Source organism: Bidens hawaiensis, unplaced genomic scaffold (genome assembly GCF_021521415.1).
Source record: "Bidens hawaiensis isolate Kalapana, Puna unplaced genomic scaffold, B.hawaiensis_p1.1 tig00004733_1, whole genome shotgun sequence".
Taxonomy (NCBI): Eukaryota; Viridiplantae; Streptophyta; class Magnoliopsida; order Asterales; family Asteraceae; genus Bidens; species Bidens hawaiensis.
Genome location: NW_027491292.1, coordinates 1,187,311 through 1,212,187, shown reverse-complemented (window position 1 = coordinate 1,212,187; position 24,877 = coordinate 1,187,311). Strand labels below are relative to the sequence as shown.

At 34.3% G+C, this 24,877-nt stretch overlaps 1 protein-coding gene and 1 pseudogene across 1 annotated transcript; both read right to left on the bottom strand.

Moving 5' to 3' along the window:
* Nucleotides 1-2,656: 2,656 nt before the first annotated feature.
* On the bottom strand, nt 2,657-4,507 carry LOC143627752 (phosphatidylinositol 4-kinase gamma 5 pseudogene; annotated as a pseudogene).
* An 11,109-nt stretch (nt 4,508-15,616) lies between these two features.
* Nucleotides 15,617-24,235, bottom strand: LOC143627727 (uncharacterized). The gene is made up of 11 exons (XM_077097488.1): nt 23,898-24,235; nt 21,042-21,205; nt 20,742-20,964; nt 19,695-19,851; nt 19,385-19,591; nt 19,101-19,235; nt 18,345-18,473; nt 17,917-18,257; nt 17,001-17,217; nt 15,899-16,092; nt 15,617-15,830 (listed from the first exon to the last, which is right to left on the bottom strand). The coding sequence occupies exons 1-11, from the start codon at nt 24,233-24,235 to the stop codon at nt 15,617-15,619; spliced, it is 2,319 nt and encodes a 772-aa protein (XP_076953603.1).
* Between the last annotated feature and the right edge of the window lie 642 nt (nt 24,236-24,877).

Sequence of the window (24,877 nt, the reverse complement as noted above, 5' to 3'; positions counted from 1 at the left end):
ATACATTTACTTCCCCTTTTCATGATAATCCAACCCAATAAAATCTGTATACACTAAAAAATGACTCACAACCAAAACTACCACTATCTTTCTTTTTCGGTAAAGGGAAAGAACCTGGAAAAATTATGATTTGAGCATCAAAAACTACAAATAAAAGGGTTACTTAATCCTGTCGGGACATGTCCCCAAGTAAATCGACAACCTCCGAACCACTAAAAAGGGATCCTAAACAAACATAAAATACCCTATCCATCTCATAAATACCCTAAATTCACACTCATTACAAATCATATTGGCAACTCTATTATGCCCAACTCCTAATATAACTCTTCACATTCTTTAGCCCAATATAATATTAAGTTCTGCCTTCATGAATATTCTCCTTATTCATCATCTGACCTCATTTTGGACTTTGTAGTCAACAGCATCCAAGGCTCAGACCAAAACTGATTTACTATTCTGAGCGTGACCCCAATTTATGCATCCAACATGATTCAAAAATACCCTGCACACAATGATTGAAAAACAACTTGTTTTAAACCAAACAGAATACATACATTTAAAACAACCCGTTTTGACCCGTTACCCTGTCCAACCTCACCTACTCGTTTTGCTAGGCATATATATGGCCATTGAGTACGGCAAGCAGGAAAAACTTTTTCGTTCTACAGTTACTAACAGAATTAACAATAATTACTATATTCATTTAAAAAAACAGAAAAATCCCTTTGTTTTAGAGAATTTCGCCTATAAATAGTGCTTGTGAATATGAACAATAAAACTGTCAATCTGTCATTCAGGCATAAATCCATCTGGTAATAGTGTACATAAAAGACTCTTTTTAGTCTTGAAGCATTAGAAAAAACTTACTTTTGCATTTCAAAAACTCTATCACCATGGTCCATTTTGATACCTTAATTTTAAATCAACTAATTTTACTTTTTTAGCTTTAGAATTTGGCATAGAATACTTGACAATTTAATTTGTTACAAATAACACATTTTAATAAATTAAAGTAAAAAAAACAAATGGGTTAAACGGGTCAACCCATGAGTGAGGTGATCAGGTTGACTCGACCCGTTCAGCTAAATAGGGTCGCGAGTTTAACCCCAAAGATCCATCTATAGACTAACGGAAGTCGAAAAAAGGCCCGTATGAACTTACGAGATGATACTGTCTGTGATCGTTCCCTTTTATTATTTCTCCTACACAGGCAACCGATGGTCCCGAGTTCCCTGCATTTTCCTTCGGGGCTGGAATTGCAGCCCATAGGTGGGTTAAAGAGCTAAGGTACTTCAAATTGCTTAATATCATTTCTGTATGCATATACAAAAATAAATCAATTAAGTTTTTTTATATAAGTTAATTAAAAAAATGCACCTCAGCATCAGCATTATTTCTAATCCCTCCAGAAGTTTTCACATCCTCGGAGCCTAATTAACATAGATGAAAACAAATTATCCAAATTAGCATAGTAAATTATATCCTTATGTGGTTATGAATAAATTCAAAGAGTAGAAATTACACCAAATGAGAGAACTGATGAAGACCATCATGCAGACAACTGTTGTGAATGGTGGAGAGCATTAGACTACATCAGTTGAGATTATAACTATCATCAAGCAAATCTTTCTTCGTTAAACATTTAGAATAATCTAATATAACATATGAGGCTAATACTTTATAACCACGAAAACTGACAGAAGCACCTTGAGAGAAACAGCCAATGATGATGGAATTGAAGGAAAATTAGGACTTTAGATGGCTAGGATTAAAAGTTGGATACTTTTAAAGGTCAAGATTAACCCATTTTACAGTTACTTATAGGGGGAACAATAATATATATAATTATTCAAACTCCAAATCAGTTTTAGTAACTGTATAAACTCTTTAGCTTGATAGACTTAGAGCAACTAGATTACGACACAGTACGTAAAGTTTTAGGGGTGTTTATAAACCGTTAAAACTTATCAAACAACTCAACACAAAAGAAATTTCCAGTTCAGTCGCTTTGACCAATCTAACCATCATTATATTTGCTTGTTTTTTAGGGGTGTTTATAAACCATTTAAACCGGTCGACTTAAGCTAACAAAAGGTGAATGTAAGGTCCACCATGATCATGGCCTTCCCCGTCCAATCAAACTAAAGCATTGAACCGACTCTCTATTTTTCAGTGAGATGTACCCAAGGTTAGAAACTGACTCCTGGGTACACAACTTTTACAAGAAAAACCAACCTTAACGATTTGGCAAACAATGAGAACCAAAAAGAAAATAAAGAGTAGTTATATTCGTACACCTTTTGTGTGTGTATCACCACCCTTTTCATGTTGTCATACAAGTAGTATAAGTCTTATATGACTCGTATGATGGGTGTTTGAATAGGCCAAAGGCAGAGCCGGCCATGAGGCATGGCCGAGTGGTCGATGGACCTGGCCCGACACCTCGATATACCCGAATTTTTTAAATTTTTATTATATTTGAAAAAAAAATATGCATTCTTAATGTTTAAACCCAATTACTCAACCAATTTAAGGCCCAAATTGTTTTCGCCTTCAGCCCAAAAATTTTTGACGGTTGTCAAAGACGACCATGGCTAAAGGATGTATGAATAACCATAACCGAAGCAAAAATAAACACCACAAAACATACTAACCAACTAATTTACTAAATTATTTATAAACAAATCACCAACAAGTACAATCTTTACCCATTGACCAAAATCCTCCCAAGTCAAACAAGTCAACATATCCAAAAGTCAAAATTGACAAAAAGTCCCCAACCTCAGCCTTTGCCTCTGCCCCATTCCAACCATCTTTCTTTTACACAAAACCTTAGTAACCAAACCTTCAAAACTCTTTAAAAACACCCCCCATTCCTCCTCGCTCATATCACCCAACTTCACAAAACACGCACCCGCCGCCATCGGCTCGTTCGCACTCCTATACCCTGATGACGAACCCGCCCCCACACAACCGCCATATCCCGCCCTCGGTTTACCATTACCACTTAAACCACACTTGGTCACCTTTTCCTCTTCACTTTCTTCGTCTTCTTCTATAACTCCAGGAAGCGTGTTCAAGGGTAAAACCGTCATTTCCACATCATAGTCGATTTTAAATGGAAACCCGTCAAGCCCGTCCTCTACAACCTCACCCTTCAAGGGTAAATCCGTCATTTCCGCCTTCTCGGCTACAACCCGTCTAGCATCCATACAGATCACCTCGAGCTCACTCGGCTCCTCTTCACCACGCCTAAACTCCCGACTCATCATCTCACCAATTTCACCCAAACACAACCCGTGCGACGCGGCTTCTTTTAAGAAAACCGTGCATAAAATCAAAACACGTAAACTCGCCTCGTGTATCATCGGTAGCTCGGTTTTCAACATCTCCGCATCACGAAACGGGTCGAGTTTCTCAATGTACTCGAGCTCATCATCCGAAAACGGGATCAAAGACTGGGCCCAATGGATCCACTCGAAATACGGGTCCTCCAAATTTTCGGGCAAACAAAGCCCGTGATCAATCGGTATGAGCTCAACTTCACCAAACCGGTTACCATCATTTTTAACCTTCCTAACTAACAGATTCCCCGCGTGTCGGTCCGTGTTGAATATCCTAACATCGAGTATCCCGATCCGATGAACAGCCGACACCGGGAAACTCGACGTTCCATGATCACTCGCGTCAAAATCGTGTTCGACAAATTGCTGGAATGAAGCAATCTTACTAATATCTTTCTTATTTCTTTCAATCTTGTTGTTAATATTAAAAACTGAATGTGTGATCTTCACCAATGCAGTTGGGGGTACATTAGCAAAATGATCATAATCAAGAAGGTAAGCCGCCACCTCGCGGTAACCCGTCTCACCAACCCGGACCGACCGTTTCAGCCCAGGTTGACCAAGAGCTTTATCGAACAATCCTTTCGGGTTGTTCGGTGCAAACGGTTCTTCATCGGTTGGCTTCACTATCGCCACATTTTCGCCTTTAATATTTTTAAAATAATAAGCGCCCCCGAGCCCGCCACGAGCCAGGCTCGGGCCCACTCCTTTTCTCATCGCTTTAACAACTTCCTCCACGAGCTGTTTAGTGAGACCCGTTCTCATTAAACAGCTCGAGTGGCCCAGGATCTCAACTGGGCCACTTCTGTCTCCCTGCCTATCTCCCGACGGAGATAAGCAGGGAGTGGAAGAACTTCGATGTAACACGTTTCGCGTCAAAAGAAGCGGGGAGTCGCTTCGGATCGCGCTAAGGTCGTTTTTCAAAACCACGTCTCCGAACGTTAACGAACTATCTTCGACCGGGACGTTTAACGCGATCTGTAGCCTTCGTTTAACCATATGCGCGTTATCGATTCGGTCGAGCTCCATTCCAAATACGCAGCCCGATTCGGTTTGAACGAAAACTCGTCTCCTACCGGTCGTGGTTCCATGGTGTTCTCTCCCTAATGGAGGCTTAACAAGTGATACTGCCATTGTTAACCAGTTGAAAGGTTCAAAACCGAAACCGGTCTCGATTCGTTACGGTTTTCACTGCGAAAACCGAGTCATTTTCCTGATTTTGAACACTATGTCTACCAAATCTGCATAAAATGAACAATTTTACTGATTAATCTCACAAGTGAATCTTAGTTTTGAGCTGTAAATGAAGATTCAAATCAAGAAAAAACAATGTAATAATTCGTAGGGACGTAAACAAACCAAACGTTCAATTAACTGTTTGACAGAAAGTTAGTTTATATTTGTTTTGACCTTGAACGTTCGATAATGTGTTTGGCTATCTCCGTTTTTTGTTTATGTTTATCCATATAGATTTTCTTAATATTTTTTAATGATTTAGTAACTTTTCTAATCTTATTAACCTATAAAATCAAATATACATGAATATTATATTATGTGATTAATTAATGCTAAAATTAATATAAGAATATTAATGTTAAAAAAACACAATATAAACTTGGTAGCCGTGCAAATCAAATAAAACATTTTTTTGATCATGAACCAAACACAAATTTTAGTTCAGTTAGATGTTCATGAACCATTCTCTTGTCCGAGATAAAAATTTAATGAACAAACATGTTGAAAACTTAAATGAGAAATATATGGTTTTTTTCTCTCTCTCTAAAATCATATGTACTTGGTTGTGGTTATCTATATTAGAGGTGAAGGGGGCAATGTGTAAGTTTATGTAAAACAATGTACTTCAGCATCACACTGTCACAGTATAAAATATTCTTAAGCTAGATATAGTTTCTTTTTTTTTTTAATTTAAAAATATAAAATAAATAAACAATTTTAATAAATTAATCAAACACAAAACACCACTAGTGTTGTGGGTCTTTCTGCAAATGAAAACGAGCACACGTTCATCTATCATTTAAAAAAAATAAATAAATAAAAAATTAGAGATATTTGAATTATTCTCTAATAAAGTTTGTAGTATGAAATATTGAAATCACTATCACATAAAATTCCTGTTCTTCAATAAGCACAAACACGAAGAAACTCTTATATTTGAGGGTTGGCTTTTGCACATGCGTGTGATACATAACATATATTAGCCCACTAGATGTCCAAACTGGTTGACACTTGTCGTGCATGGTAAGCTTCAACGCCAAACACCACCTCATGCCATAATCAACCACCATCTTACCCACACTGCTATCACAAAAGTTATTGTCACCGCTCCTCCACCACCACCATCGCTTTTCTAATTTATTTAGCCAAACTTGCAAACTAAACATAATTATATTATTCCAACTACACAAATAGCATATTTGAATTGTCTTGACATATTTCCATTTTTATTTATTTAAACACAATATTTTCGAGAGAGGCATCACGCCTTTAAGTTCATGAACTATTAAGTTACATAAATAAGACTACATATTACTATTTAAGTATTTTTAATTTACATTATGCATAAGTACTACATCACATTATTTAAAGTTAATGAACTATAAGGTTACACGCTACTATTTTTGTTATATATTGCGTATATACAACTACATAAACACCGACGTATATCGTTCTAGACTTCTGTCTTAAAAGCATTGTTTCGAAAACATATTGAAACTGATTGATTGGGAACTACCCACCTTGCTGGCTTGTTTCACAAGTTTTCAACATAGGAGCATTAATTACTTTAGTTGGAATCTTTTATTTTAGTAGTTTATATCATTTCTTATATTATGTTTATATCGTTTCCATGTTTATATATATTTTTTTTGTTTAGTATAAATAAGATGTTGTGGTTTATTGTTTAGGGAGTTTTTGATTTAGTTTTATTTACAAATATCATTGTTCTTAGAACCTTTGGTTCGATTTATCATCTTTTATTTAATCATGAGTTTCTTGAGCCATTGATCACTTCCAAAACTAGATCGGTTTTGTTATTTGTTTAAAATTCAAGTTTCCTAATATTTATCTTTCTTGTTTATTATAAATAGGGTTAAATGTTATTTAGTTTTATGATGTTGGATTAAAGAATTGTAAGCGTCAAGCTTGTTCACCAAGTACTTCGGTTCGGGTAATTTGATAATGATCAATTATTTTTGAACCATTTGAGTAAAGCCGCGGAATCGATATCATTTAGTACCAAATGATGCCAAAACGGAACCATTCAAATGGCTCATGACACTTTAGTTAATCAAAGACCGATAAAGTAAACCATATGTTCTAAGAACAAAGTTCTATTCAATTAAAATTCACTCAAAACTGAAAAATAGATAACCTTCAACCTTAACTTATATTAAATTAAAATGAGATAAACTTGAAAACAAGATAAACACAAAAAATATTAAAAGTTAATAAAATCAGAATTTAAATTAGGAGATGCTCTTGCATCAGTATTTGATGACTAAAATTTACGCTAAAATTTAAAACTTCTTTTTTGGTATTTGATATTTGAACTTATTTTATGTTTAAATGATTTATATCTTGTGAATTCATATTTTTAGTACCTAAAATAGAATATCCAAAACTCTTAAAATCATTGGGTGAATAGAGTAGGTGACCCATAGAATATTTTGGAGACAAGAGCGGTTTAAACCAACATATAAAATAAAGCCGTGAACTTCAACGTTCCACGATGTGGATATTGCTATGATTTGGTTGAGTCATGGCTTAGTCTTTGTCACGTACTCACCTTTTTTATAATATTTTATTATTATATATATACTCTTAATATTCTATACATTGTATATTTGTATTAATAGTATATTTGTATTAATAGTATATGCTCGGATCTTGTGTCAAGTTCATTCATCATTTCTTAGATTATTACAATGTTATTAGAAAATTTTGTACTAAATGGAAAGTAGAGTTTTAAACTATACAGACGAATTTGCTTGTAAGCTATTCGAGATATTTGAATTAATATGAGTTTAAATGAATATAAACCGAGCTCAAACTCATTTAAAAAATATACTTGAATCAAAGCTTTATAAATTAATACACCAAACTTGATCCAAAAGCCTAAACAAAAATGATTTGTTTTATGGGCTTAGTTTTTACTATAATCGTTGTGAGCCGTGACCTTTGCTTATTTGCTTCTTCTCGTCTTCGTGCATGCATGTTGTTTTATCTATTACTATTATACTTTTATATCAGTGTTTGTTACTTTTAGTATACTAATACTATATATTTAGTATATTTTGTTTATGTTGTTTAGATTAACTCAGTGAGAATCTCTTTATGTTTCTAACATACTTTATATACTTTATATGTTCATATACGGTTTTGAAGCCGATGGTCTCCTGGATGTGTCATTTGAGAATTGAGGTATGGTTTGCCCTACCTACACTCCTACTAATGGTTATGCTATGAATGGAATTTTCTAGTTTTGTTCTAATAAATTATATCTTGTCTATCAAAGTAGAAATCATAAATAATATTTTTCATATACTATATAATACATATTATTTAGTATTTTTATAAATTATATTATAAAGATATCTAAAATGACTATATACAGGTAAAAAGAAATTATACAATAAATAATGAACAAAAGTAAATATATTTTTGTGATGGCAATTTTAATATTATAAAACACATTCGAAAGATATCTATTGTACACCTACCGTTTTAATAACTATAATATCTTACATAATCTTATGAAAATATTTAATATTTCACACATTTCAATATCAAATCAAATTAACTAAGAAAAACTTACAAATATCGTATAATCATGATTAAAGTCTGCATAATTGATAATCTTGAAAAGTAAAAGTACTTAATTACTTAAAAAAATAAAAGTACTCCCGCCAGTTTATCAATGTTTATTTTACGTGTTAATTTATAATATGAATAGTTTTATCAAATTATTTTTTATTTTAGCTAAGATGTTGCCGTGCTCTTATATCTATGTGTATTATGTGTTTTGCCTTATTCCTGGTTTGTGGTGAGTTGCTACATAAATAATTGTTCCATGCGCGTAGCCGCGTAGGAAGGACGGTTACTGTATCCACTAAAAAGGCATTTGAATATAAATGGTTTTGGCACGTTATTATAATCATTTGTTTACTTAATGTGCGAAACTTTAACAACGTATTTGGTTTAGACACCGTTTTAATGTTAGTCACATTGTTTTAATATTTGTTAAACGCGCCATTATAATCATAGTGCAACAAAGTTTTCTTAAAGAATAAATACATATTCCAGTTTTAAAAAAATCACAATTTTATGATAGTATTTAAAATTTAATAGGAGTGAATACATCTATATATTTGCATATACAAATACTTCATACATATGATACATGTCATTTTATTGTTTTTTGAATATATAGGTTCACTTACTTGAGATTAGTTTGGTGCAGTTATAAATAAATGTGATAATACATATTAAAGTATATTTCAGTCCATTAACAAAACATTATTGACGATCAAATAGTTTGGCTACCTTAGTTATATTGAATGTGGCTCAATGGTAGAGCACTCACTTTACTAGTGAGAGGTAGGAGGTTCAAACCTCACTATCACCAATTTATATGGGAGATATGAGGGATGACCCTAGCTCGCCAAGGTTCGAGTCCTGATCTCACTCGGTTTTACCGGCTCCTCGTTGTCGTGCCGTTTGGCGGGCGTGGGGGTCGGGTTTATCCGGGGAATCCCTCAATTGGTGGACCGCTAGGGGCTCCGTCCGTCCGGACTCGTGGCCGGCTCAGGCTACCTTTAGCCAATGGGGGGCGCGTACGAAATACCCGGCGTTACTTAATTGGTCGTTCCAAAAAAAAGTTATATCATATACTAACTAGCTGAACTTTGCAATAAATTATAGCAGTAAAATCACTTCAAGACACTTAATGCTTAATCACAATTTTTTTAACGATCAACAATAAATTCTAGTTACTCGGGGAGTCAGGGTAACCCAATAGCAAAAGGCGATCATATACGCCTGCGACTGCAGACTGCGCTGCGTAGTCCAAGCCCACCGTCTCTTGTTTCAGGGAAAAGCCACCGCCAAAGGCCCACTACGGTAAAATCCAGTTAGAATCAGATTCGAGCTTGAGACCTTGCAGTCTATAACCCAAGTCATCACTTCTCCTTCAAATCAGTTGAACTAACGCTTATTGGCTTAATTAAAGATTCTAATTTTATTTTATTTTAAAATTAAATAATTTATAAAACATAAGTGATAAAAAGTATTAACGTACTTTTATTAAATCTTAACAGGTCACCTTGGCACATCACTCCTTAATCAAATTAGTACATCCATTTTATGATTTTATCACCACAAATTCAAACAATATATGAAGAAATTCTTGCAGAACAAAAAAAAACATTAACTATGAAATAAATGATGTCGTAACTGAGAATAATAAATATATTTTTATTTTTTAGTACTTAATTTGTTATTATCATTATATAATTATGGCAACGTGGCTTTAATAATCTCACCTTTCAGTAGTTGGCCAATAATAGTCTCACCTTAAAAATAACTGTAACCGGTCTCAACTTTCACAGTAATTATTTTTATTGGACATCAGTCAATAATAATAATAATAATAATAATAATAATAAATCTAACGACTTTAAGTTTTTTTCAAATTTCAAAATGATGTTTTGGGACTTTTGATCGGAATTAGGATACTGATTGATTGATGAAAACTTGCTTCGAAACGGTGCTCCAAAGGGCTTGATTTATGTTAATTGGAAATTTATACACCCGAATTAAAACACTGTTTCGTCGTTTGGAGCACCGTTTCGAGGTAAGTCTACATCAATCGACCCGTATCCTAACTTCGATCAAAAGCCTTAAAACAACAATTTGAAATTTGTAAAAAAAAAAACTTAATGGCGTAAAAGTTTTTTTTAACGGAGGTCCAATGAAAACAATTAGTGTGAAAATTGGAACCGGTGACAGCTATTTTCTAATGTAGGATTATTATTTGCCAACTGCAAATATATGATATTATTAAAATTCAATTTTCCTATAATTATAAGATGTACAATTTATAAGATTATATAAGATTACAAATAAGAACTTACCAAATAATAAGACTTGGATGTTAGTCTCTAGTCTCCAATCCAAGTGGTGATGGGTCTACGTTACAGCTAAACAAGGTATGTGCTGATTCAATTAGACCAGTCTCTAACGAAGTTTGGATAAGCATCCCTTCATTTTCACTGAAATCATGTATTATCTACTAAGTAAGGTAATAAATTAACATATAAATAAAATAACACAATGTTTACCTTTTAACTCGCCAAATTTACTCGCGTATTCTCAAAGTGTGAGCGTGAAAGTACCAGATGTTGGTAGGTCTCTTTGTATTCAATTATTTATGGTATAGAATTATAGTACAGTGGGTCTTCGGGTTAGTTCATGAGAAGAGGCTTTCGTATCGATTTCGTCGGGCCTTCTCTTTTCTTGTATTTCGTTTGGTCTATATTTGTATTGGTCCTTATTTTCTAGTAGCTTTTGATGGGTCGAGTTGTTTTAATGCATCATCCTAGTTAGTTGCTTACTAGATAACTTATTTTTTTGTTTGTTTGTTTTCTTTTTTTTCTTTTAATTAAGTTTATCGTTCTAAAAAATGCGCATCCTCAATGATATTACTGGTACTACGTGACATCATATATAATGTGAGCCCGTCTTTGATTATTTCTACAAAAGTTTTACTCGCGTATCAAATATTTTAAATCAACAATGACTTACAATAACATGACACATTATATTATATACGACTATACGTATAAATCCGTGTATGTATTTTTATTCATGTATTATTATTACTCACCTATAAGATAATGTGATTAGACAACCAAACATGCATACATGATTAATAATAGTTGCAAAACAAAATCTCTTAATCATATTTCAGTTTATATTTTTAGTTTTAAACATCTTTTAACAAAATACCCCCTTTTTTAAGGATATTTCAAATATGTTCCTCATAATTTAAGTTTCCATGTTTGTCACTATGCTATCTTGTCGTTGACGACCCGTTAAACTAGCAAGACGACGAGTTAATTACCCAACTGTAACTAGTCGTGGCCTACATGTTTTGACCATAACGTGTCATGGCCAACATGTTTTGACTACTAACGCGGCGTGGTCTACCTGTTAGTTAAAACAAGTTGTGCCCTACCCTTTTCACCACAAACATATCTTTAAGTTATATTGGTTTTTATTAAACTCAATTATCATCTTTTGGTCACTATCGGTCCCAACTAACGAACTGGCTGCTAACGGTCCCAACTTTTAACGTATTTGTTCATAACAGTCCGCAACTAACAGAATTCTAACTTCGTTAGTTTCAGGTCGCCTGAAAAACTTTTTTGACCAGAAAACTCAATTTTTTTCCCGAAAACTCAACATTTTCGTCCCAAACATCTTTGTAACTTTGTATCGGACCTTTAGGAACCCTTTTCTAGTAAAAGCCCCAATTATTGAGGTCGCAGGAAACCCTAGAACCATCACCGGAATGGGTTGATTATGCTCAAGTGGTGGTAGTTGGTTGGCGGTGAGTCAATTGGTGGTGGTTGTGGTGTTCTGGTGGTGTTTTTTGGCAACAAATTTGGCTTTTCCTGCCAAAAACGTTTTACCGACGACCTGAAACTAACGATGTCAGGATTTTGTTAGTCGCGGACCATTAGGAACAAATACGTTAAAAAATTAGGACCGTCAGTAGCCCATTCATTAGTTGGGACTGGCAGTAACCAAAAGACAATAGCTAGGATTAATAAAAACCAATATACCCATCTTTAACCACTTATTTTTGCATCCAACTCGTCATAGCCGACATATTCCCAAGGTCCTTTTGATGTGCAAGTGCGATACCCACTTGCACATTAAAATAAGTCGGCTATGATGAGTTGGGTGTAAAAATAATTAGTTAAGATGTGTTTGCGGTGAAAAGGACAAGACACAACTTGTTTTAACTTACAGGTATGACACAACACGTTAATGGTTAAAACATATAGAACACGACGCGCTTATGTTTAAAACATGTAGAGCACGACTAGTTATTGTTACGTAATTAACTCGCGTCAGTGACAAGATAGCTCGAAAACAAACATGAAAACTTGATAATATCCCTTTAAAAAATTTCTAGTTGAGAATCATTTTCCCTTTTTAGGGGATGCATTTGTGATTTGTTTCAAAGGGGATGCACCAGGAGAATAAAACAAAAGGGAGTCAATTGGGATCTGCCCACGCGGCAGAAACAAATTGGATAAGGTGGAATAAGGTGTTTGTCTGTGTCGTACCATAATACTAATAGTCTAATACTGTGGGCCACTACTAGCATCCGGTTTTTAGTGTTCGTGTACTGTGAGCCCCATACGGTCACATGTTCTGTATTTTTTTGTCAACACAACCATGCTACATCCATACACAATAAAAAATAAGAAAAAAATATCATTTTAATTAAGTAAACTATGGTTTTCGTTCTTATGATTTCTTTAAATCTGTGGCTTAAGTTTAATAGTTTTAAATTTGTGATTTCCGTTACTGTGGTTTCATTTCACTTGCAATTAAACCCGAATTCATTAACCCTGTTAAGTCTGGTTGTTAAACCCATCAGCGTGCCTCTCACATGAGGGGCAATTTTGTTCTTTTTCTCCCCAAATAAACCCTAGTCCTAATTCGCAAGCCCCCTTACGTGAGGGACTGGGGTGTATTTAAGAAAAAAAAAAGGACAACACGCCCCCCCACGTGAAGAGCACGCTGATGGGTTTAACGGCCAGACTTAACGAGATTAATGAATTAAGGTTTAATTGCAAGTGAAATGAAACCACATGGATGAAAATCGCAAATTTGAAACTATTGGACTAAAACTGCAGATTTGAACAATCAAAAGAGACGAAAACTATAGTTCACTCTTTTCAATTTTATATTGTATAAAAAATAATAATGTTTTTTTAAACAATGTATTATTGTTGATTGTTATTTGTTGTAGGGAGTCTTCGAATTATTTTTGTTGACACGTTTAATAATACCATTTATAAGTAGGTTTTTGAGTTATACAACTTATGAATAATTTGTCTGAGCTATAAAATGTTTCATGTTGTGTTAATCAGGTTGAACATTACACGACAAGTTTACCATTACTAGTAAACTCGAACAATCAAACACGACGTTTTTAACTGTATGTGTCATTTTTTTAATTCTAGCATGAACATGTTTAATAATTGTATTACATGACATGTTTACCACAATAATGGTAATCATTTGAATAACATGATTAATTTAAGCAGTTCAATAGCATGAATGACACAACACATTTAAGTGATTTAACAAGACTCACTAAAGACAACAAAAAAAAATAACAACAATTCACCAAATTCATGCAATTTTGATACACAAGTCCACCAATTAACTTTATTTAACACAATAAATTGAACATGCTGTTTGTATCATAAAAAGGTTAAAGGGGTTGAGCTCATTTAAACATGTTTCTTATTGTCATTGACATTTTACCCTGATAACCCCAAACACTAACCGTTTATCTTAACGGGTCGTGCCATAAATTGCTAGCCTCGTAATAAAAGATGGCATATGATTAGATTGATAATCACGTCACCCTTTCATTAAAACGACTCGAGTTCAAGTCCTAATACATCTAGTAGGTAATACCTTAGGCAAATCCCAAATCGGCTGTGGATATAAGAGATCCTTAGTTCATAAGCAATATGTCATGCCTCTTAAATCACCGACGCGTTTTGAGCTTAATGCTAGTGGATGACAAGAGAGCTCCACAATTACGCGTGCTCGGGTGGGAGTAGTAGCAGGATGAATGATCTCTTGGGAAGCATCCACCTGGGCAACCAAAAACAAATCCGTGAGCTCTTTGAAGCAAAACAGACAATATTGGTGATTCGAGAGGTCGGATGTTTCATATTATCTATATAGAGTAAAGTAGAATGTTGGTGTCACAAACTTGCATTTGATAGACAGTTTTCCAGATCAAACATAAATTAAGTTGTGGCAGGGTGGTTATCATAAGTTTATTTGTATGTCTTATAGTTTCTTCAACCTGGGTTTGACTCAACGAACAGTATGAAAACTGACTATATATCAATAACTTTTGCTTTGTTTTAGTTTCAGTATGACAATGAACATAATGGAAACCGACTGAATTCGGGCAAACTCAACGTATTTTGTCTTAATTCTAGTACCACAATGAATAGAACCGAGCGAATGCGATTTTTTTCTATTTTAGTTCCGGTACCGTAACAAACATAACGAAAACCATCCGAATTTGCATAGATTCAACGCCTCAACGTCCGGGATCGACAACAGTCGGGTTTACCAACGCTCAAGTTTTACGACGCTACCCCATTGGTCCACCTCAATTTTTATAATTTATTTTATTCCTTACTTTAGTTCCGATACAATAACACACGTAATCGAAACCGCCCGGACTCGAGACGACTTACTGCCTCAACGTTTGGGATTGATAAAACTTTCGTTTTACCACCGTCCTGGTTTATTGATCTACCCGACACAACACGCCAGGTAAAACCCTAGTTATTTTTTAAGTACAACCTTCAACATATGAGATTATGAGTATACTTTTCTCCCAAAATAGTCTTATATCCTATGTGATGGTTTTCCATCAGGTCCTAAGTATTTTAGATTGTATCATAGCTAATTAGTATCTTGATTTCATGCTGCATTTTGTCACCTGCCAGATAATTTGATCTAAACACTTGAACCAGTCTATTTTACACCATAAAATAACAAGACACCTTATTATATATATTATTAAAAAGCAAACATTCCATCTCTCACAAAAATAACTATTCATCAAAATAACAAATCTCAACCACAAATTTCATCTCTCATAAGTGACTATCAATCGAAGGATCAAATTTCAACCACAAAATTTTTTCACACTCATGACACATCATCAAGTCTTCAACAATTTTTAAACATGTGTTATGCTATTTGTTGATTGCTTTATATTCAGTTGAGGATTTTTGTCCGCTCACTAACAAAACAAACAGAGTTTACAACTCTCTAAATAGATTGCCACTAATAAAATGTGTTGCTTCTTTTTCTTTGCCAAACAAAAAATAAACAACCGGACATATACAAAAATAAAACGCCCAGACATTTTTAATGCCGCAGCGAAGCGCAGGTAATTATACTAGTTTTATTCAATAATCTCCTTTATCACTTGCATCTAATTGACCCATAACCTTCATCAAAAAAGCATATTCATAAGCCAACTCCTCACACTGCCCAGACCTCCCACCTTCACCAAAATGCCCTCCACTCATATTTGTCTTCAAAATAACCGAACCACTACAATTCAAACACGTTCGTTCGCGTATCCTCGCCACATATTTGGCAGCTTCCCATACTCCAACTCTATACACGTGACAAACAGGAATTAAAAACATCAAAATGAAATAAATAAAAATAATAAGAAAGTGTACCTTGAGTCATTAAAAGATGACGTGACGAGCATTGCGGGATAACAGATTCCATTGTTGATGTTGTCGTAAGGCGAATACTTCATAATGTAATCAAAATGTGATTTTATTTGAGGGTTCCCAAATTCTTCATAGTCTAATATTGTTAATGGCAAGGTTGGATCCAGTAATGTATTGCAGACATCAAGAAATGGAACCTGTAGAAAATATTTCATAGTTTTTTGTTCAAATTCCAAAGATTATTTGATAAAAAGAAGAGAAAATCATGAGAGTAATTATTTAGGGGTGGCACATGAACCGACATAACCGAACCAAGCCCAAAACCGAGGGTGTGTTTTACGTTTTTTTTTTCTTTCCAAAAACTGAATTTCAATCCGAAAACCGAATAAACCGAACTGACTTTTATGACCAAACCAAAACCGTATAAACCGAAAAAGCAGACTTTTGTTATTGAATTTATTATTTTTTATTTTTAAATATTAACTTAAAAAAACTAACAAATGGTATGCCCCCAAAATTTTAAGCCGAAATGTATAATAATAAATTAAACATTAACTAACAAAAATATTAGGCACAATTTTTAGGCCCACATTCATCATTTTGGCCTTTTGGGCCATTTTTTCCAGCCCAAAAATTTCAAGTCCAAAATGACAATAAAAAAAAACTGAACCGAACCCAATGTGGAAACCGAAAACCGAACAATTTTCTAAAGACAAATTTTCGGTTTGGTTTGAAACAAATTACTCATTTAACCATGAGATAAGTGGCTAAGAGTGGCAGATCTACTTTTACTTGTTTATTAGACTTTTTCCCATAAATAATGACTTACAGTAATGTGATTATGTGACACGCGAATTTATAACATAGCGCGCATAAATTTGTGTATGTATTATTATTTGTGTATGTATTATTATTCGTGTACGTGTTATTATTAACGCACATGATGAAAATATTTAAGGTATAAACAAATAAAAATAGATACGCAACACAACCAAAGATTCACGTATCTTGTGGCTATACGCGTGATTTAAAAAAAAATTGGTTACGTTCATGATTTTCTTAAAAAAAACCATTATACGATTCAAATACGAGTTTAAAGTATTACCTTCAAAATGGCAGCTTTGAATAAATCCGGATGCATATTAACGGCGGCAGCAACAAGAAGACCGCCAGCACTTTGCCCGATCGCACCAAGTCGGTCTTTATGCACATAACCTTCTTTTACAAGATAATTTCCACATGAAATAAAATCATTTATAGAGTTTAATTTGTTCAATCCACTTCCACTTTTATGCCATGATGGATCGCCACCACCGCCACCTCTGCGCATATAAAACAGTTAATATTCAGTAGTCATGCCACATCAGCCATTACAGCAGTTAGCTAGATTATGTTAGAATCAGTTGTTGACCGGTTAAAATCAGAATATAAAATTATTAAATGACATCAACCTGCCAACCTGTTTATGACCCGTTTAACCCATTTATTACAACCTGTTCACAACTCATTTACAACCCTCAAAGCCGTTAAAACCTGCCAACTCGTTTGAATCGTTTAGGTAAAAGGGTTACTTGGGTCATGTTCCGGTTAAACGATTTTAATTAGTAGAGGTGCACAAAATGGTTCCAAATCCTAAACCGATTCGGTTTGATCAACAAAACGTCAAAACTGGTTTATAATCCTTTTTTTGACCGGTTTTGACCGGCTTTCGACTGGTTCGGTCTGGTTTAACCAATTTCAATGGAGAGGATTATAAATCGGTCCCGAACCCACGGTTTCTATCAGTTCCAAACCGGTTTCATAGTATCGGTTCGGGTGCCGGTTTTGTTCAGAAACCGGTTCTTTTGCGCACCTCTACAAGTTAGGGTTGTTATCTTTGACATGAATATTAATACAGGTCATGTTAGGGTTCATTGATTCAACCCACCAACCCGACACGATTTCCATCCCTGATATTTCTACAAATATACAAAATGTATAAATGTATTGTACATTCACTTTTTTCCAAAACAAAAAGATACCTGACATCAGCAAATGCAACCACCCAACCGCGGTCAAGTAAGCTCAACCGTTCAGCACACCAACTTTTTTCCAAAACTTCACCATACGACCCGTACCCGTGTATAATACCCGGAGATCGGCCCATTTTATGAGCTTCACGGGAATACAATATTGTTAACGGAACTATAGTGCCATCATGTGAAACAACTTCTTTTCTTTCACAAAAATATGAACTCGACACGTTTATCCACTCGTTAGCTTCAGTTTTGTGCGGTTTTGAAGAAACGTTTAATACGTCCTCTTGGTGCACAATGGTGAATGTTCTTGCTGACATGTCATAGTCAACAACTAAATCTGGCATCTGCAATATTATTAAGATTATTATCTGTTCTTGTAAACTTGTAATTCATAAAGATTTATTTATGTATTAAATTTTAAGAGCTTTTACCACTGGAGATGAAAGCACGACTCGGTATACTGAGTTTGTGAAGTCGTGATTTGAACCCGGGCTAACGCTACCTGAGTTTGAGGGTATAGGGAAATACCATGGATCAAGATCATCAGTCTCCATTTCTTTCTGCAAATAGAAAAGCCACATATTAAGGGTGTAAACAAGCCGGGGCACTCATGAGTTACTCGTGATCAGCTCGCTGAAAGCTCGAATCGATTCGAGCTTGAGCATAAAAATAAGCTCGTTTAATAAACGAGCTCAGCTAGGCCCGCGAGCCTATATTTGTTCAATTCTGATAATGCTTACTTGATATAACAAATATATTACATAATAAAAATAATTATATAACTATAAAAAAACAACAATTATAATAAAATAACTAAACAACTAATGACTATAAAAGTAGCTATAGTATAATATGTAAGCTATAGTTATTTTTATCATAATTTTTATAACTATAAATTTATAGTAATTATTTGTAATAACCTTCTACAAATATATATTCCACAATAAAAAATAATTATGATAAAGTAACTAAGCAATGCATGCTATAGTATATTATATATGTATACAAATAGAACAATTAAATAATTAATACATAATGAATAAGCCAAGATCAAGATTGAAAATTTTCTCACGAGCACAGCTTGAGCTTCAGATGTAGAGCTCGAAACATACCATTCACACCCCTATTCATATTATCATATGACTATGAACATAATATCATAGCAACATCATGTGCAACTAATATACCTCATTGTTGGATTGAATAGGCATTTTAACGGAACAAATCATAGGAGAATCATCTTTGTTGAGATAAAGCACAAGATGCTCATCAAAAACATCCATGTCTTGTATATTCGTACCTTTAGTCGGTACAATAATTTTCTAAAAGAAAAAAAAACGATTCTGATTATTTAATGAACAAATATATTATAAATGGCCAAAAGGTGTTAAATATAAGAAACTAATTATATAAGCATAACAAGAATATGTTGTCCTAAAATTGATTTACATAATCACTATGAAAAAACTACCTCCCAATTAGCTGACTGTACATCCTCAACACGACACCGAGCTAAATAATAAATTTCATCTAACAACTCCTTTTCGTCACCCGAATACAAATTTGTTAAAATATAAAAGAACCCTCTATGATGCTCCAAAAAAAATTGTACACCCGAAACACGATTATGCACTTTTTGTAAACCGTGGTTTGGGTTGTTTGCATCTAATACATACACCTGCAATATAAATTATAACCATCAAGATTCAAAATAAACGATAAGTTTTTTTCTTTAAAAGAAACAAAAGTATTGTATATATGAAATTATGAATCATGTATAGATAAGTGCCTTCCTCGGATGATGTCCTCGAGTTTGAATTCACGGTTATGAATTTTCCATCCTTTGTGTTTGTGATATCGACACAGAATCTGGAATCTTTTTCGGCGTATACTATGATGTCTGAAACAGGATTCGATCCAAGTGTTGTGTATTGTACCCTGTCAATTTAAGAAACATATGTGATGTTTAATATGGGATTTAAAGTTTAAAAGATATATAACTTGGAGGTGGCAATATGATTTGGCTATGTTTTGTCTCCGATGGGTCAGATAAAAAAAAGTTAGATATAAAGGAAGTTCGTTAAACGTGTTAAACGGGTCAAATGAGTCAAAATAGGCCAAATGAGTCAAACGGGTCACGTGTGTCAAGCGCATCAAATGTGTCAAACGGGCCAAATGTGTCAGACAGGTGAAATGTATCAAATGGGCTAAATGTGTCAGACAGATCAAATTATCAAACGAGTCAAGGGCGTCAAAACGTGTCAAATTTGTCAAACAGGCCAAAAATGTCAGACATGTGAAATGTATCAAGCGGGCTAAATGTGTCAGACAGATCAAATTATCAAACGGGTCAAACAAGTCAAGTGTGTCAAATAAGTCAAATGTGTTAACAGGTCAAATGTGTAAAATGTGTCAAACAGGTCAAAAGTCACCTAAAGAGTATTCTTAATGGTCTCTTTGTTCAAAAATTTGAACTGCTGTCGTAGTGAAAAGTGTGTTAAACGGTCCAAAAGAGTCAAATGGGCCAAATGTGATGTATAACACATGTCAGATGGGTCAAACAGATTAAATGCGTCACACGGTTCGAACGAGTTAAACGGGTCAAAAGTCACATTGAAGCGTACATTTAATGTGTCTCTTTATTCAAAAAGTTAAACTATCGTCGCAGTGACAAAGCTTCACTTTTATTCATATAAACTTTTAAGAAATGGACAAAAAAGTGTTTTCAGGGTCAACCGACACAATCCAACTCGATCTGTACTAAAAAAAATACCCATTACAATCCACCCATATTGCCACTTCTAACATAATTATGTTTGGAAGCTTACCTATATGGTCGTTGGCTTTGATCACAAACTGTATAAAACAACGTACAACTATCCTGAGCCCATGCTAAGCTAACAACACCTTCAACTTTTAACGTTGGAATAATAATCCCGGTTTTAAGATACTTAACTTGAAGAAGAAACCGTTCTTCTCCCGTTATATCAACCGTGTACGCAAGAAAACGGTGGTCGGGTGATATTCTACAAGTACCCACATGAACATAGCCTGTAAATAAGGGATTAACAAAGGGGTATAAAAAATATTATTGTTTAAAATTCAAATAGTCATATGATTTTACTTACCATGTTCTTGTGCGATTTCGTTCCAATCGAGTAATATTTCTTCGCTTGCGAATTGTCTTTTTGCATATTTGATCATATTTTGCAGCCAACTTGTGCTTTCAACCGCCAATTTGCGACATAAAACGGGGTATTCTTTTGTTTCTGGTATGCATTGATAATACAACCTAATCAACCACATAAGCACAAAGATATGATAAGTCATAAATTAGTTATAACAACCACTAAACCATATGAAACTTCGTATATATAAACGTCAACAATCATTGTATAGTGCGTATAATAAAATACACATGATTCAATCTTCAAGGAGGTGGTGCATCAGTAAGCGCCTGAGGGCTACCTGTCCAACACAAGTTAGGCTTGTAAACGAACCGAACGCTCAATGAACTGTTCGTGAACTGCTCAGTAGGAAGTTTGTTTAGGTTCGTTTATGTAGTAAGCGACTGAACACAAACGACATTGTTTGTTCATTTAGTTAAATGAAAGAAAATTAAATTTTTTGAGGCCTATTAAAATTTAGTCTAGTTTTATTAACTCTTTAGGCCCAACAAATTGATGTTCGCGTTTGCTTTTAATTGGTTTTCACTCAGTTATTTCGCTTATGTTCATTCATCTACGCTCATCCGTTTACGTTCGTGAACCGTTCGTTTGTACAACGTAATGCGCGAACATAAGCAAACATGAACAAGAAAACCACGTTCGTTTAGTTGTCCGTGTTTGGTTGTTTGTTCAGTTAGAGTTAAAAACGAACGAAAAATGAAAATGCCCCGTTTATGCTCGTCTGGTTCGTTTACAGACCTACAAGCTGTGTTTTACCATCACAAAAAAAAAAAACGCATGATTCAAGTTCAGTTCATGACTGCATGGAAATGACAGCCAAAAAACAAAGAGAGATGTCCTAACTGATATTTTATAGTTAATCATAGTAATCTTCACATCTAACGACTAATATGGATACAAAAATTATACACCAGTTAGTTTAGTTTATACTACTTCTGGTAATAACTTAATGTACTTATCAAAGATTCTTTCAAGCTTACTTTGACTCCAAAGAGTCAAAATGCAGACTTTTGACTCTGCAGGAAGTACTATAATTTATCAACTGAATTCATGTTCATATTGCCCATAAATGCAGATATTTTCACTGAATTAGCTAGACCTTCAAACTCCCATTTATAATCACAACTAAAAATTAACAGTTAAAAACGAAATACATACAGTTTGACCCTTGGATATCAAATATCCAACTATCAATTAGGGGTGCTCATGGGCCGGTTTGGGCTGTTTGAGTTTTTGAAAACCGTTTGGTTTCGGTTTTTAGTTTGCGTTCGGTTTCAGTTTTTATGTTTGACCATTCGTGCTTGAAATTTTTTGGCCAAAAAGAAAAATGTTGGTCAAAGATAATGAACTTGGGCCTAAATTTTATTGCTACTTAATAATTAATTAATTATCATACATCTCGGCTAAAGATTCGGGGTTAAACTATATACTAAACCATTATAAATTACTTAAAATTTAAAATAAAAAATATAAATCTGTAAGTTCAGTTAGTTTTTTTTGGTTTTAGTTGCACATAAAACTGATACCAAACCGAAAGTTCGGTTTTTAAGAAAACATAAAGCCAAACTGTCAGTTTTTGTTTCCGGTGGCAGCCCTGAAAATTCATGCGCCCCAGCCGAGCAGGAGGCCTTAATGAACTAAATAATGTAAACTATCTTTTTTAACGATAATTAAAGTTATAGCAATAAACATAACAATTGGCAAATCATGGTATTAAAATGAGTTTATCATAACAGTGGGCTTATAAGTGTTCGGATATGTATATGTGTGTGTATATATATATATATATAGGGGAGGGATATTTTGAGAACCATGTTGAGTTTTAAGAACTTAAGAACTCAATTCTTAGCCACACATTTTATTAAATGGATTGGATTGTGTGGTTGAGATTAAATATAACTAAAAAGTCAAAGTAAGAGAGAGAATAAAGTTGTAAGTGATTACACTAATTTTTACGTCCATTACACATGTGTAATAAGTCGACTCGGCGCGTTAAAAATTCTGTAATTTTTTTACGTTTATGTAACTTGCATATATTACGCATGTGTAAAAAAAATTCGAAAAAAAAAATCGTTACACTGAGTTCTTTCGAGTTCTTAAAACTCAAAGGGGTTCTCATTTGAAATCTCCCCTATATATATATATATATATATATATATAATGTTTCAGGATCAAATACAAATCATTCTTAACATAAAAACAGTGAGAACCAATTTGTTGTTATTATTAGGTTTGTTTTAATAAGTGTTTGCTGTTATTTTTTGTTCGTATTTGCTGATTTTCCATTATGAGACGTTATAAGTATTTGTTGATTTACATTTTGTTGCTATTATTAGGTTTTTTTCTTATGTTGTTATTAAGTATTTGCTGTTATTATTTTGTTTTCAATTTTGATTCTTTTGTTGTTATTATTAGGGTTTTTTCTTTGTATTATAAAACACTGCTTATATAGATTGGTATTGTTTCCTATATTCTCATTTTTGATAGATTGGTATTGTTTCCTACGTTCTCTACGTTCTCCTCATAAAATCATTTTGTACATGAACTTTCTTTATATATAATATCGAAATTTTTCTAAAATTTTTGTGCCCCCAGGAAAAAAAAAAAAAAAACCCGGCCGGGCGCCACACATTGCCCCTCCTCAAGGTCTCCTTTGTTTGTTCGGTTCACTTATTTCGGTTCGTTTTTTTTTATCCCTAAACCTTAAACCCTATGATATTGGTGTTAACTAAAAAGATCAAAATTCTCAAATTATATAAAATTCGTTGATAAAAATACAAAAATTAAAAACCTTACCATTGACCCCAACGTTCCGGTGGAGTCGAAATATGTTCCGGCACTCGGGCAATCATTTCGTTAAACAGAGTACGCTGCACCTTACTAGTATCGGACATGAAAGCATCACAATACGCATTCTCACGATCAAGGTAATTAATAAAATCATGGTCATTAATATTGGACGACATCCAGTGATACGGGTCTTCCCAAGAAGACCCATGAGATGTTAATTTGAATGGTATAGTTTTAGCTGCCGGTGGTGGTGTATGGTGGTGGGTTGAAGAGTAGAAGAAGTAGCTGTGAAGTGGTCGTAATGTGTTGGGTTTGGTGAGTAGTGTTCGGATTAAGGAAGCCATGTGAGGGAAGTGGTTGCGTCGGCGACTTCAGTTCATTATTGTGTTTATTGTTTCATAGTTTTTGAATTAACGTTAAAAGTGATGGAATGTTAATCATGCATCATGTGGTGGCGTTGATAGCCGAAAGACAAGGGTACATGCATCAATCAGCCGGCGTCCCGATGATTGAGTGCTATGTGCCTTATGTAATATGTCCAAGGCTTGATGCAAAACTACTATCGAGCCGGGGGTCTCACCGGAAGCAGCCTCTCTATCCCCATGGGGTAGAGATAAGGCTGTCTACATCTTACCCTCCTCAGACCCTACCATAGCTTTGCTATTGGTGGGATATACTGAGTACGATGATGATGATGATGATGATGATGATGATGAGTTTTTGAATTAGGGGTTGTTTTGAACTTTCTTGTTTTACCTCAACTGGTTGTAGGTGTCTTTAGGGGTGTTTTAGGGGCGACATTATGGAGGAACGTTTCGCCGAGGGGCGATTTGTGTGTGTGTTGGGGGGGCAAGTGATATTATCGGCCAATACATAAAAGTTGAGATTATTTATTTTCAATTTGCCTTATTTTTATATAGTTTGAGAAAACCTTAAACAAGCCTAAGCTCAGCTTTAGCTTATTATTTAGTACCTTAAACGAGCCA